The sequence below is a fragment of the Prionailurus bengalensis genome, chromosome C1 (genome assembly GCF_016509475.1).
Source record: "Prionailurus bengalensis isolate Pbe53 chromosome C1, Fcat_Pben_1.1_paternal_pri, whole genome shotgun sequence".
Lineage (NCBI taxonomy): Eukaryota > Metazoa > Chordata > Mammalia > Carnivora > Felidae > Prionailurus > Prionailurus bengalensis.
Genome location: NC_057345.1, coordinates 65,076,802 through 65,093,109, shown reverse-complemented (window position 1 = coordinate 65,093,109; position 16,308 = coordinate 65,076,802). Strand labels below are relative to the sequence as shown.

The 16,308-nt window shown below is 41.0% G+C and overlaps 1 protein-coding gene across 3 annotated transcripts in view; it reads right to left on the bottom strand.

Moving 5' to 3' along the window:
- The window catches only part of AK5 (adenylate kinase 5), a 264,423-nt gene that overhangs the window by 78,447 nt on the left and 169,668 nt on the right, over positions 1-16,308 (bottom strand). For all 3 annotated transcript variants that reach the window (XM_043575316.1, XM_043575314.1, XM_043575315.1), the window contains exon 9: positions 2,562-2,604. In XM_043575316.1, coding sequence (XP_043431251.1) covers positions 2,562-2,604 — 43 coding nt within the window. The remainder of the gene's footprint in view (positions 1-2,561; positions 2,605-16,308) is intronic.

The following is a 16,308-nucleotide window of genomic DNA, read 5'->3' as shown; positions in this document are numbered from 1 at the left end:
TTAGACAAAGGCCAGACAGAGATTCTAAACCAGTGAGGAAGGTGGGTGTGGAGTGTTATGAACTATGGTTAACAAGAACTAACATTTAAAGTCAAGTTTTTAGAGCACCATGCTGGACAAACAAAATAGATGTGAGACTGGATGCTTCCCTTAGTTGGGCAGATGTGACTGCAGATGGAGTAACTGAAGATAATTTTGAATATTTTATTATTCTTAATTTAACCCTTATGCTAAGGGAGCTACATTTCAAACTGTAATATACACTGAAGAGACAGTAATATATTAGAATATAGGACATTGTGATTTTTCACTTCATGGAAAATAACACGTGAAGTTTTGAAGTAAAGATTCTAGAGTTCAAAGGTATTTGATGTTTTTGTTGGAACCCCAGGCCCCTGAGCTGTGTGATTCAGACCCTTGGCTGTGGAAGTTCCTGGAGCTACCCCCACCTTGGGGGGAGACCCAGGATGGAGGGGCCAGACTGGGCGGAGCCAGCCCTAAATTCCCAGTCTAGGTGTAACTTAGGGCTCTTTTCCTGGTTCTGGAGGCAGCTGCTTTTGCTCTTGCTCTGGGTGTGAGTTGACTAAAATGATGGGCAGAATGTGGTTACCTTGAGAGATAGTACAAAGTTTTTATTTCCTATCTTGGTGATAAAACTGCAGTTTTTACACTTAAAATTAACAGATAGGAGCCTGACTTACACTTTATATTTTATGTAGATGATAAGTACTTTTGAAAGCGAGATCACTCCTCTGTTATCCAACTTGCTTTTCAGTAAAATTGGGATGCTTTTTTAATATACACAATGCTACCTTTTTGCTGGAATCCACTACTAGCTGAGGAAAGGCCCAATTCTGAAGAGAAAATGGGACATGAAGAATTGGGTTTGGGAACAGGAAGGGAAGGAGACAGGGGAGCTAAAATCAGAGGAAAGATGTGAATTTGGGGTTTGGGGAACCATCTGGTTTTCACACTAAGGAATAAAATTTTTTGTTCTTTCTAATCAAAGAGATGCTGCAGTCTCTACAGAACAGTCCACAGTGACTGGAAAAATCCTATGTTATCTGGAGCTTTCTATTAAAGGCACATACATTGGTGCTTTTAACTCATGGACCAGATGGTCATCTCATGTTCTCTAGACTTCCAGCTTCCTTTTACGAAGCTAAGCAACAACTGTTTCTTTTTTTAAATTCCTGTCCAGTTAACGCACAAGGTTATATTGGTTTCAGGTGAACAATATAATGATTCAACAATTCTATACAAAGCTGAGCAACTTTTAATCTATTTGCTATCTAAGAAAGCGACTATGGTTGTTATTGGGTATGGTTGTACCTATGATGGAACATTCATGCAGTGTAGTCATTAGGAGTTAAGGTTATGGAGAGTTTGTAATATCTTGGGAACATGCTTATGTTATGATATACACAAAAAGAATGGAGATAATTATTTGTATATACACATGTATTCTCAACTATATAAAAACAGGTACATAGCCAACCCACTGGGATAAAATACACTAGAATATTAACCATGATTATTTAGAGGTCATAAGGTTTTAGATAGCTCATATTTTCTACCTTGAAAACATTTCCACAATGAATACATATTAATTTTATAGCCAGGAAAAAGGGAAACTTTATTAGGCAATCAATCAATCCCTGTCCAGTTGGGACTGAGTTGATTATTTGCACTTGGCTCATGTTTATGTGCCTTTCCTCATGAATCACCATGATGTCATTTGGTGACTGAGATTTTCACATACTGCTATGGCCATTATCATCAAATGACACTTTATCTATTACCTCATGCTCATGGATCAGTGTAGGATTAGAGCTGGGGTTATTTGGAAAGCCGGATCACTTACTTGCATGTGCTCACAGTCAATACAAACATATTTCCATGAACCATAGTTACAGCAACATTTATTACTGAGTGGACATGTTAGAAGGTACTTTACCTAGGACAATCATGAGCCTTATCTCTTTTGGGCAATCTCAAATTCACATAATTTTAGCTATTTTCAGACAGTGAAGGCTGAATTTTCTAGTTGTTATGAGACTTTTAACATGACAACAGTTACAAAGCAGGATAATTTGGGTGTTTCTTAGGTTGCATCCCAACAGCACACTGAAGAATTTTAACTATCATGTAGGAAAAAGACTTCCAATAAATTTGAAGAATGTTAAAGTTAGCCAGCTGTTTTTACTGCAGGACTTATAGGAATCTTGCTATACTGTTATATGTGTCTCTTCCAAAGGGTAGTGAGTGTTAAATGTTTCCCAAACATATTTTTACAAGAACATTCCATTTTCACTAAGCATGCCAAGGGTCATGTTCTCTGGGTAGTAAGAAAATGCATCTCTAAGTAAGGTGGCCCTTTGATTCTTGATATGGACTAAAAGGGGAAAGATCCAAAGAGTTCCAATCTTAATTGTGTAGCCTGGCTAAGGAAAAACTGCATGCTGTCAGTAGTTTACTGTCTATCAGTTGGTGTTTAATAAAAAAGACATGCTCAAAGCTACTAAAATACAACTTTGGTCTGATCAGTAAGGGAAACTCACCTCCCATGGTATCCTCTCCAAATACATTTAACTGGTCATCACCCTGCACATAAAAAATCAAAATATTAGGTGAGAGTACTAACAGGTATTGTGCTAAACTTCTTGCCAATGTACATTAACATATCTAACTTTCCAAACAACTCTATGAAGGAGGCACAATTACTATCCACCTTTTACAGATGAAAAAGCCAATAATTCGAGAAGCAAGTTGCCCAAGGTCATGTAGCAGTGAGGGACAAAACCCAGATTGGAACCTGGGCTGTCTGTCCCAAGAGTTCATGCTGTCTTTGTTGGACTTCCTGGTACAATATCACACTTCATTTTCTTGGTGCATGACCTATCTGTGATCAGAAAAGCTGATTTGAAGAACACAACACTCTTCAGTGCCCGAAGCACACTGATGGTTGTAGTTATAGTTGTTTAAAAACAACTTCATGGTTTAAAGCTGGACTTGGCACACTCTCTGTAAAGGGCCAGATAGGAAGTGTTTAGCAGTTGGTGCCATATGGTTAACCACTGGCCAATCCCTGAAAACTAAAGCATGAAATAAGGGAGATTGGAATGACCAGCTTTGATTGATGCCTGCCTTTAAATGTTTATTTTATTTTTTAATCAAGCAGCTGCTGCATTTTCCTTACAGAAGAACCAGTGGTAGTTGGAGGGGGGTGGTGAGGGGAGTCTAGGATGAAAGTTTATATAAAAAGGCATTTGGTGGTGCGCCTGGGTGGCGCAGTCGGTTAAGCGTCCGACTCCAGCCAGGTCACGATCTCGCGGTCTGTGAGTTCGAGCCCCGCGTCAGGCTCTGGGCTGATGGCTCAGAGCCTGGAGCCTGTTTCTGATTCTGTGTCTCCCTCTCTCTCTGCCCCTCCCCCATTCATGCTCTGTCTCTCTCTGTCCCAAAAATAAATAAACGTTGAAAAAAAAATTAAAAAAAAAAGGCATTTGGTGAGAATTCTAATTTCTACTTATGTCTCCATCCATTCCATTTTCCCACTCCCTCATCCATCATAGGTAACCACTTACAGAAGTTTTTTTTTTTTTGCATCTTTTTCCCGATACACAAAAAACTTTCAGATATCTATGGATACATTTGAACATAAATATATAATCTGGCATTACCTCCATTTTGTATACAGAAAAAAGTGTACTTATATTACACATGCATATATGTTCATAATATACATACTCATCTATAATGATACTGTTCTTCCCCTTGCATTTTCACTTATCAGTGTATCCTGGAGAACTTTCCATATCAATACAGAATGTTCTCAGTTGTACAGTATTCTATCGTATGGAAGGTAACATAGTTGTTGTTTTTAACTAGTCCTTTATTGATGGACCATTGAGCTGTTTCCAATCTTGGGTTATTTTGGGAAAAGCATGGTGAATAAGCTCACATAAAGGTCATTTCATACACATATATCTATAGGATAAATTATCAGAGAAGGGGATGTGTGGTCAGACAGTAAATGTATCTATAACTGATAGATTTTGTCAAACTGCTCTCCATTACAGGTTGTGCCATTTTGCAGGGCCAGCCTGTGGCTCATGCTTCACTCCAGCCTCTTGCTTCTAATTTGCTTTGATGTAGGAGTCAGTTAAATGAGGTTGGCTGGTTGTATTAATGCCCCCTTAAGGTAAACTGCCATGAGAGTACTTGTTTGAAATCAGAGCCTTGCCATTCTTTTTTAGAACATATGCCTTCAGGGCAACTTTACTGCTTGTCTTCTTAGATTTCCCTGTGTATCTAGAGCTATTCCAGGTGAGAGAAGAGTTTTTAATGGAGTGTTCATTCAGGAACACATTTGCATTCATTAACTTCCTTCCATGAATAGGAAAAATGTCAATTATTCCTCAGTGAGCCTATCCCTACTTCTCTTGTTGAAATCATTGCATTTTACAGCATTGCATTTTGGAGTTATTGGGATCATCTAATCCAACCCTGCCATCACCCTCTCCCATTTTACAGATGGGGAAATGGGTGGTCATTGAGGTCATTTGAGGAGCCCATGGCCATGTCATCATGTCCTTAGTGAAGTCAGGGTTAGGATGAGAACCACATCTCCTACCACACAGCATGGTTCCTGGAGATTTAATCCTAGGAGCTTAGCTACCACCATGGATCTGTTAGTGTCATGCCACTGCCTGGCTGGTGCACCCATCTCTCAGCTGTTGCTAAGGGCTCACAGAACACCTTAAACATAGGACAATTCTGGTATAAGTTGTGCCCTAGTGTTCCCCTTGAGATCAGACTGAAGCTGATAGCCACCTGGGGTCACATCCTTGCTCAGCTCCTGCCCCTGCCCTATCTTGCATCTCTCCCCCTGTCCTAAAAGCACTCCCTAATAGCACACTTGCAAAGAATTCCCATTTGAGGTTTTGCCTCTAGTGAAGCCCACCTGAGACAGGGACCTGTTTGAAGTTATGTTTGCCTAACAAGCATCTACACAGAAAGAGGTTCAGTAGCTTTTGTTGGAAAAGGATTGTTCCATTAGACTCTGCTTATTGCTTGTCACACAGCTATTGAACATATCCAGGTAGTGTTAGGGAGTCTTCTCCCTTAATTTTTAATATCACTGTTGAGTTATAAGACTTACACCCATCTTACAGGCTGAACTGCATCAGATTTTTCTCACACCTAGTTATCATGTTTTAGAAGAGCAATCAAGGTTAATCTGAATTAGTAAAATAATGCACTGTGTTATAAAGGAGCCTATCTCACCTCTATGTGGCTTCTTGAGTCTGACTGGTTTTTATCCATAGCTTTTATTCATAGCCTTCTAGTATGTTTGCCCAACTGCTTCATATGAGCCCCAGCCTTACTTCCAATAAAGGCCTGATAGTGAAAAGGTTTTTGGAGCAGAGTGGTGCTAGGAATGGGGCCCACTGCATTCAATGACATGAAAGCCCAGGTAAATAGGATGTTTGACTGGGGGGTGTTATTTTCCATTGATGCTCAATAAACCTCATGATTCCTATGTGAATTTTTTTTTGTAAATAAAATTAATCTGGCATCTTATACACACACACACACACACACACACACACAATAACAACTAATGAAAGGCAAACACTTCTGGTTTTGTTTTGTGAAAAAGATGCCATAAAGACCCCAGAAGCCCTAAGTCTCATCTCTTTCTTTTCAAGTGCTAAGTGTGTTCTGTATGAAAGGCATTAATTCAGAATGTCAATTATATAAGAAGCAAAATGTCAGACAGGTTTGTTTCAGATACCTAATAATCTGTAGCTGCATCTGCAGTGAGGCATACTTTGAGAAAGTACAACCCATTCACTGCCAACTTCCACCCTAGGCACCCATGGGTGCTTCTTGGTGTTACAGTCTTTCATTGTGTTGTGCTCCATCTAGTCAGCCTTCTGACACCTGTAAGCCTGAATTGTGAGGTTGAGCTTTGTGGGTATGATGAGGCATAGGTGCCTTTCCACAGTAATAAACTAGGTTTGGGGGGCATAAAGCAGAATACTAAATCTGAACAAACCGACAGAAACGGTACTAATATTGGCACAGATTTTATGTAAGTGCCAATTATGACTCACACATACGAAGCCAAGACACAGACTGCAATGAGGTAATTAATGCTGGTGAAGATGGGCAAAGCTGCAGAGAAACCATTAACACACAAGAGCAAGTTCAGGTTGCCATATCTTCTTGTGCTATATTTACGATACAATGCTGGTAACTGAAGGGGAGAAATAAAAAAAAGAATCCTGTTGCAGTGACACAGCTAGAACCTCCAGACAGGACTTGTGGCTCTATGGGAAACTGGGTTTGGACTATGGATATGCTTTGGTCTCTATCTCTCATTCTCCAGTCAGGCCAGAGCCATAGGAGAGCAAAAGCGAATTGCATTCAACTTTATTTCCCGGGGTGGATGTGTCGGCAAGGAACTGCTTTTGCAAGGCTGGATTCTGGTATCATTTTTAGGAAGAGCAGCTAGTTGAGGTGCGTATATGTTTTCCTTTAGGATTGTAGCTCCTACTATCACCACCTTATGATATGGGTGTCTTGTCACTCTCAATTCCTTGAACTATTGAAATTTTGGGGGGAGAGATAAAAATAGAGCAACGTAGCCTCCCGGATGGGTTCACCAATCACAAGAAATTATGTTCTTCCACCTGCTTTCATTGCAGCCTGGTGTATGCTCCTGCCTGCAGGACCCGCTCTGTGTGACATTGTCACAAGCAGATCAGGTCCTAATATAAAGTGGACATTGAACTACTGCTATAATCTCACTGGATCCTTGCTGGGAACCTATGCGTGTGGAATGATGCTGCTGAAGTTCTGTGTGTCACTAGATGGGGATGTGCCTGAGCATATCCACTGCTGCCCTCAGTGCCCTGATACCAACCTATGTTTCTTTATCAGCAGTCTCTTACTGGTATCAGAGGTGAGGTCATGGAGTCAGATATTTACGCTGCTCCTCCTTATGTAGATAGTGTTGATGTTTAAAAATCCTTTTGGGACAGGGCATCTGGGTGGCTCAGTTGGTTAAGAATTGAACTTTGGCTCAGGTCATGATCTTGCTGTTTGTGGGTTCGAGGCCTGTGTCGGGCTCTGTGCTGACAGATTGGAACTTGGAGCCTGCTTCAGATTCGGTGTCTCCCTCTCTCTCTGCCCACCCTTCCCCCGCCTCATGCTCTGTCTCTCTCTCAAAAATAAATACACGTTAAAAAAATTAAAAAGTTATTCAAAATTAATAAAAAAATACTTAAAATAAATAAATATCCCTTTGGGGACCACGAAACGAAAGCTCTCCTGGGAAGGAGGTAGTAGGACATTTTTGGGGTATCTTTCTAGTTCTTGTTTGTATTAAACTGTATGTGTATTTCATGGTATAAAAATGTATACAGCTTCAAATGGAATTATGACAAAGAGGTTTTATTTAACAACAGAATATCATAGCTAAGATGAATTTCTTGCCCTAAAATTCACCAAGAAAAGACTACTTTCTTTCTCTGACATTAAGCACAGAGATCAACTTCAAGATTCAAAACAATGGATTTCAAAGAGATTCTCTAGTTTCTGAAATGAATGTGAGGAGCAGTCTTTTATAATTTTTTCTGACCTCCCCGAATACTAAGCAGTTCTCAAAGAATCATGGACCATGAAATGCTAGCATGAGGATTTTCCCAGGTTTCTATTTAAACTGATCTAAGGCCTCCCTCACTGGTTCTAAGAAGCAACAACAGGAAGGTGGGGATGGGTTTGAGGCACAAAATGTTCTGTAGTTCTCAGAAGTGGTCGTCTTCATTGAGAAGCAGAATCTTAACAGGAAGAAATAATAATTAAAAAAAAAACCCAACCCAAACAATACGAGGCTATTTCCCCATCTCATAACCTGAAAATGAAACTTTGTGAAGCTTTTTTGTTAAAAAACAAAAACAGCAAACACCTCGAGTAAACAACTAAATTTTTTTAAAGTTTATTTATTATTTTTGAGAGTGAGAGAGACAGAGACAGAGACAGAGTGTGAGCAGGGAGGGGCAGAGAGCAAGGGAGACACAGAATCTGAAGCAGGATCCAGGCTCTGAGCTGTCAGCACAGAGCCTAGCGCAGGGCTTGAATCCATGAACCGTGAGATCATGACCTGAGCCGAAATTGGATGCCTAACTGACTGAGCCACCCAGGTGCCCCCTGAGCAAACAATTTTAAAAAACGGTTATTGGAACTGCTATTTGCTAGTGTTCAGAGTGTTTTTAACGTGCATGATGTCATCCAATCCTCGGAAAGACACTAGGAGATGGGCAAGTTTGAGATTTCCTATTGTTCAGATGAGGAAACAGGCTCAGCAAGCTATGTGACTGTGCAGGGTGCCCCAGCTAGTGCGCTTGCCTGGTTCCCATGCCTGGGTCCTGATGCCTCTCCTGCAGCCCCTGATGGAGGATGACAACCCGTCTGTGTGTGATGTGGAGCACAGTGTAACGAGTAACTACACTACACCAGCGAAGTGAATGCTCATGGTGTCTTATGAATAGGAAGGAAGGTGGATTCCTTTGCTAAAAGAGGGACAGAAGCCACATCATGCCAACCAAATGATGTGAAAGCGAAATTCTCAAGTTTACTGGTTAGCTGTGAATGTAGTTTTAAGATTCCTCGGATCTTCAGCAGGAGAGTATTGGAAAACAGAAACGTAACTGCATTTTATCAGCAGGAAGAAGGGAGACTGGTCCTTGAGAAGCACTTTGAGTGTTTACAGTTCTTTTCTAAAGCATGTTTTCATTTAAAGTAATGGGCAATTTGGAAAAAAAGTATGGGGAGTGGTGTGTAATTTAGTTACACCCAAGAATTTATTTTACGGCAAGTCTCATTTCTCTCTCACTGAAGTATACACAATTAGAGGCCTTCTTGCTGTGGTAGCACTTGTATAATTGAGTAAACAGGGATAAAAAAATATAGGGGATGCTAGGCTAACCTTCTCCTAGTCTTATTAAATTGCAGGTTCTCTACATGAACTACTTTAAATAGTGGTTTACAGATCTGGCTCTCTAGGAGGAATGTTTTTCTTCTTTTATATATAAATCAAAATGTTGCTGTCTCTAATAAAAAATTTATCTTATTTTAAAGGTTTTTTTAAAAATGTTTTTTATTTATTGAGAGAGAGAAAGAGAAAGAGCATGAGTCAGGGAGGGGCAGAGAGAGGGAGAAAGAGAATCCCAAGCAGGCTCCACTCTGTTAGCACAGAGCCTGACAAGGGGCTCGATCTTACAAACCATGAGATCATTACCTGAGCTGAAGTCAAGAATCGGACACTTAACCTACTGAGACACCCAGGCACCCCTCTAATAAAACTTTTAAAGAAAATATTTTCCTGATGTTTTCCTACAACTTCCTGTTTTCACCCCACTGCTAGAAGACAATGTAAGACACACTTTAATCTTGTCTTCACAAGCCAAATGCAGCATGTGGTTAAGCAGGGCTTTGTCAGGCTGCTGCCGTAAAGGAAGGAGCAAAGTTCCCATTCTGATTTCCTCTCATTTAAAGTTAATGTTGGCCGGGGTCCTTGGGTGGCTCAGTTGGTTAAACGTCCGACTTCAGCTCAGGTCGTGATCTCACGGTTTGTGAATTTGAGCTTAGCATTGGGCTCTGTACTGACAGTGCAGAGCCTGCTTGGGATTCTCTCTCTCCTTCTTGCTCTGCCTCTCTCCTATTTGTGCTCTCTCTTTCTCTCTCTCTCTCTCTCTCTCTCTCTCTCTCTCTCAAAATAAATAAATAAACTTAAAAAAAAACCTCTGTATGTGTTCATGTGTTTTTCAGGGAGAAAAATATCACCCAGAGGAGTCACTCTTTGTCCCACCTTCTTTCTTTAAAAAGGAAGTAAGACTGGGGGGAGGCAGGTGGGGTAGAGTGAGCAAGTAGAGAGCTCAAAGGACCCTTTGATGACTCCTCCTCAATTCCTCTGAGTCCTTCCCTCATCATGGGTGTATCCCAATGCCTTTCTCTTCAGTCTGAAGCACTTCTTGGTTATCACTATGACAGATGCACCAAGCAGCTTCCCATGGACCACCCTTAAATCCAGAGTCCAGCTCTGACCTTGCCCCACGTCTCTCACTTTCATTATTCCCCAACTTGAATGTCCGTGTCCAACTCCCAGAGGTTCTAGAGGGTAAGGTTGAATGGGCAGTGAGACAGGGTTAGTTGGTGGTTGTGGGACATAGAGCAAAGGAGGAACTAACAATGACATCCAGGTTGGAGCTGTGAATCAAAGAGGCAGGTCAAAAGAGGTGTTCTTCCCACTAGAAACAACCTGTAGACCTGAGTTGAGGAGGAATGAGATCTTGCTGGAACCTTGATTTTAGCTGAGTGAAATCTATTTTGGATTTTTGACTTCCAGAACTGTAAGATAATACATTTGTGTTATTTTTATCCATGAGGTTTGTGGTAATTTGTTAGGGCAACAACAGGGAATTAACTCAAGCTCCTCCTATATGCTGGGAATGGGTCTAGATGCTGGAAAAGTAACAGTGAACAAACGGGTTTGACTCACTGAGTATATTAGGTATTTGAGCATGTGCTAAAACAAAGGGTTGTAAATGATTTTTATCCATGGGGGCTTTTGTTCAAACAGAATCTCATATGGAAGCCTAATATCTAAAAGAGAAGGATGGAACTACTATTGAGAGTGGAGTAGGTGGTTCCAGAACACTGCCAGGACCACCCCCTCTGCCCCCCTGCCTGACCCCCATTGGCAGACCCTCTTAGATGCCTACCCAATAGCCCACTTTCTTGCAGGCAGAGCCACCTGCCTCGTCAGATGCCAAAGATGGCCGATCCTTGCTTTCCCATCCTCTGCATTATGGGCATAGGGTTTTGACCAAATCTGGGCCAGCAGGATGTGAAAAGCAAGTCTCTGGGCTTCAGAGGACAGAGTTCCTCCCTATTAAAAAGAAAGAGGGACAAACATGGGGAGGATCAGCTTCACTCATCCATTCTATTTTTGCAAATGATCATGTGAGGACCAGATGCTTGGAGCTGCCCTTGCTGCCTTGAGACCTTGAAGGGAGGCAATGCTCACAGACTGAAGGGGGCAACAGTCTGGGAAAGAGGGAAGCAGTCTGGCCCTGTGTGACTATCACAGGACCAGCCCTGGTCCATCTACTTTCAGACTGTGGTTAAGGGAGAAAACAACATTTTAAATTGTTTAACCCAATTTTAGTTACGTTACCAGCAGGTGCAAGGAACCTCACCGAATCCTGTTGAACTTATCCACAACTGTAAAATCCTTTCTTGGGTAAAAGAAAAAGGCTCAAATATACAGAATGTCACTTTTTGCCTATACATGAAGGCACTTACTAGTATTCCAATAAATGAGTTATTAAAGGTTAAGACTATTTGCAATCCAAACCTAAAATCAGCATGTTTTTAGAGCTTTTGGAGGACTCCAATTCAGTATTCTAAAAATCTGGCTGCTATACAAGGTCCGGAAATGTTCGGTGCTAAAGACGACGTAAGACACACTTTGTTCCTGTCTTTGTATGCCAAATGCAGTGCAGTTGTCAAGCAGGGCTTAACACGTGCTAAAACTGGCAATCTTACAGTTTTCAGGAAGGATGCTTTCTTGCTGCTGTTCTTGTTTTTCATTATAAATTATGATCACTTAATCTTCATTAATGTTGATTTATTTTGTTGTGGGTTGTTTACTTAATGCTGGCCTGTGTGTTGGTATTTATTTGCACTGCCCATCTTTGGGGATAGACTGTAAGATGTACAAGTCTGAGGGTTCACAGATGAGCCTCCAGATTACACAGTTACAGAAGTTGAGTCTCTACACATCCCAACATACTGATGCAATGAAAGTTGGTGCTGTCACAGTTGTTTTTTTTCAGGGAAAAGTGCGAACAGGTGAAGTAAGCAGGCAGTTGAGACAATTGAACAAAAAAGGCATTTCGGTGCATTCTAAACCCTGAAATAGTATTTCTATCATTTTATTATATTGGCTATAAAAATAATAACTACACTTATTGGGTATTATCTCATGTAATTTCTTCATTAGTGGCCTACTGAAGGAGGTGCTGTCATCCCCATTATACATATTTGAAGCTCTGTTTTAGGGATTGTGGAAATCTGCCCGTGTATTGGAGCTAAAAAAATGTGTGAGCTGGGATTCGAATTCAGTTGTCTGAGCCCAAAACCTGAGCATCAACTGAAAAAAATACATAACTTACAAATGTGCCATTAATTAAGAAAATTCAAAATCATGAAAAGTTATGGGGATTGGATTATGTTTGTGTCCATGAGGTGCTTTTTTCCCCTGCAAATGCAAAAGCTATTTTGGAATTACCACATATAGACTAAGATATTTGTCAAGTAATTATTTTGTATTGAGAACAATTTTTACCAATATATATTGATCCTAAAAAACAGTTAAATTCAATTTCCAGTCCTGGGCCTCAAATATGTGTTGCCTTCTTTTTTCTTGTATGCAGTAGGTGCTCAAGAGTTGCTGGCAAAGGGGAAGCATCATTTGCTGAGCTCCTTCCAGGCACTACAACTGAGCTTTCACAGAAATCTCATTATTCTTAGGCAAATACCATGAGGTAGGCTTTACTATCCCCCAGTTGTAAGTAAGAAGATTAAGGGCTCTGAATTTGTAGTTTTACCTGCCATAACAAGTGGGAAAAGGCATACTGGTGGTTAGAAAAAAAGGTTTGATGTTTGTTCTTTCCTGTACCATTGCATCAAACAGTCTGTGACAGATTAATGGCAACTGTGGCCTCAAATTTTCACTCTTCTTTGCATGCATGCCTCTTACAAGGTCATTTTGTATACACCCTCATCAAGAAGGGAGTCTGTTCTCCCACCTTTGACATGGGCCAGTTTTATGACTTGCTTTAGCCATCAGAATGAGGAAGAGAAGACAGTGTGCCAGGTCTCAGGCTATACTTCCAGAAGCTTGCATGCTTCCGTGTCCTCCTTGGTCCCCTGCCACTGCCATGAAGATAAGCCTGGGCCAGCCTGCTAAAGGATGAAAGGCCATGTGGAGCAGAGGTCCACTCATCCCGGCAGGGCCATCCTAGACTGACCAGGCTCTGGCTGACCCAGCAGCCAGGTCAAACCCAGCCAGAGCTCTATCAAAGAAACAGAACCAGAAAGATTTTAATCTGTCTATGTATCTCCATCTCTATAAGAGATTTACTGCAGGGAATTGGCTTACACAAGTATGGGGGCTAGTTGGACAAGTCTGAAAGCCATAGGGCAGGGTGGCAGGCTGGAAACTCTAGGGCACAAGGTGACACTGAGACCACACACAGGATTTCCTCTTCCTCAGGGAAACCTCAGTTTTGCTTCTAAGGCCTTTCAACTGATTGGATGAGACCCATCCAAATTATCAAGGCTAATCTCACTGTTGGTAGGAATATCAATTGTTGCAACCACTGTAGAAAACAGCACAGAGGTTCCTCAAAAAAAATTAAAAATAGAACTGCTATTTTGATCCAGTGATCCAGCGATTCCACTTAGGGGTATTTATACAAAGTGAAAGAAATCACTGTCTCACAAAGATACCCATACTCCCACATTCACTAAAGTATATTTGCAATAGCCAAGATGTAGAAAAACCTAAGCGTCCACTGACAGACTGATAAAGAAAATGTCACACACACACACACACACACACACACACACACACACACACTGGAATATTATTTATCCATAAAAAGAAGGACATCCTGCCATTTGCAGCACCATGGATGGACCTTGAGGACTTCATGTTAAGTGAAATAAGTCAGATGGAGAAAGATGAATACTGTATGATATCACTTACATGTGGAATCTAAACTAAAAAAACCCCAACCTCATAGATAAAGAGAACACATTGGTGGTTGACAAAGGTAGGGGGTGGCAGTTGGGCAAGATGGATGAAGGTGGTCAAAGGAACAAATTTGCAGTTCTAAGATAAATAAACCCTAAGGATGTGATGGTGACTACAGCATGGTGACTATAGTCAACAATACCTTTGAAGATACTAATGGGAGTAGATCTTAAAAGTTATCACATACACACAAAATTTGTAACTGTGTGTGGTGATGGATGTTAACTAGGCTTACTGTGGTAAACATTTTGCAATTATATATATATATATATGTCTATATATATATGGGTATATATATATGGGTATATATATATGGGTATATATATATATATATATATATATATATTTCAAATTGTCTTTTTGTACACCTAAAATGAATACAATGTTACATGTCAATTATATCTCAATTTATAACAAGATAATCTCCTTTACATAAGGGCAACTGACTGTACATGTTAACCCCATCTACAAAATATCTTCACAGCAACATCTAGATTGCTGTTTGATTAAGTCACTGGGACCCATAGCCTAGCCAAGCTGACACATAAGAGGGCCATTACACTGTGGATGTGTGAGTGAGCCCAGCCTCCATCAGTGGACGTGGTTAGCCAGCCCCAGTGCCATAAGAGAAATAAATGGATGTGGTTTGAAGCCACTAAGTTCTAGCAGTTTCACAGCAATAATTAACTGATAGGTAGCACCTCTTATTTGGAAACAATATTTGAAAATTCTTTCCCCTGATGAGTTTGCCCTTTTGCTTTTGGCTGTCCGCTATAACGTTGCCAAGACAATGCAGAAGACAGCTAATGGGTTGTTTCCTAGAGTGACCTAGCTGTACCCTCCTGTAGTATGTTGTACTCAAAGGCCAGCCTTTTTATCTTCTCTTTGTTTTAAAAATCTTAGTACAAAGTTCCACAGGAGGTAAAAGAGAAATATTTTACTATCTTTTGAAGAACTTTGGCAAAGAGTATCTGGGGAATATTCAAAAGCCACGATGACATCATATTGTAAAAGCACACATTCAACCCACTACCAAAACACAAACAGACGCAGGAACCAAGGAAACCAACCTGCTCTTTTCTACTTCTCAAAGTCTCTCACACAGAATGCCATACAGAAAAAAGAAACAACTGCCAAAAGCAGAAATAAAAGAAGCCCAGGAAAGACGAACCTATAAGAGAAGTTAACACTTAAAAGCTGGGTCAATCAAAATGGAGGGCTGGACTCCTGGTGCTGAGAGAAGGCAGCCCTTTCCTTGTGGCTGGAAGCTGGAGGTGGCCTGCCTGTGAGGCACAGCTTCCATGTACATTTCTGCAGTTGTGCACTGTGCAAACCATCTTGTCTGGGGAGATAAGTGGGAACTGAATCCACCCACCAACCTGTGAGTCCCCAAGGACGTGTGTGGTAGAGGAGGTTCTTTTTCTAACTTGAACAAATGGCACTACATGGGCTAGTAGTGGCCTGCCTTAAGGTGAGGTTTGATCATTTTTTTACATGTTTATCTATTTTTGGTGGGGGGGGGGTGTGTGCAGAGGGGCAGAGAGAGAGGAGAGAGAAAATCCCAAGTAGGCTCCACGCTGTTAGTGCAGAGCCTGATGTGGGGCTTGATCCCACAAACCCTGAGATCTTGACCTGAGCCGAAATCAAGAGTCAGATGCCTAACCCACTGAGCCACCCAGGTGCCCCTGATCATTCTTCCCCACTATTAAATATCCTATTGAATTTCTATTAAATAGAAAAAAAGAGAGTTATGGGGAAAAAAGCAAATGAGAGTTTTACAGTTCTTGCAAATGCCATTTTCCTGGTATCAGTCAGATCTCCCTCTCCCCCTGCCCAACCTACCCCTATAATTAAACATACACTCTGCTTATAAGTCCGGGGCTTGCTATACCAACTTGGCCTTGGCCTGGTCCTCTAGCCCCACTTTGGCCCCTCCTCTCTGCTCCTTCCCTGATTCATAACACAGGAACCACCACTCCTTTCCTACTTCACAGTGCTAGTGTTTTGAGGATTGGATGAGGTCTAAAGAGAAAGGGCAGAGTATAAACACAGGGTGTGCTGTTTATGAAACCACTTTACCTTGGGAGAGGGTCAGGGTGTCTCTTTAAACACATTTTATGAGCTCAGAGTGGCCTCCTTCCCCTGAAGTTGCAAGACACAAAACTTTAAAGGACAATGGGAGTGTTCTAAAGTCTTGAATAAATCCTTCTCTTCAATGCCTCTTCATGTCTCTTCTACATATGTAATAAAATTAAAGAATTACACGTGCTCCCTGAGCTCACGAGCTTTGTGTCTATTTGGGGAGACTGATATTAATTAGATAATCATATAAGTAAATGCATATTAAATATGGGTGTATACAAAATACGGGATTCTAGGAAAATTAAACTCTGATGTGGATTATGGTTGGGGAATGG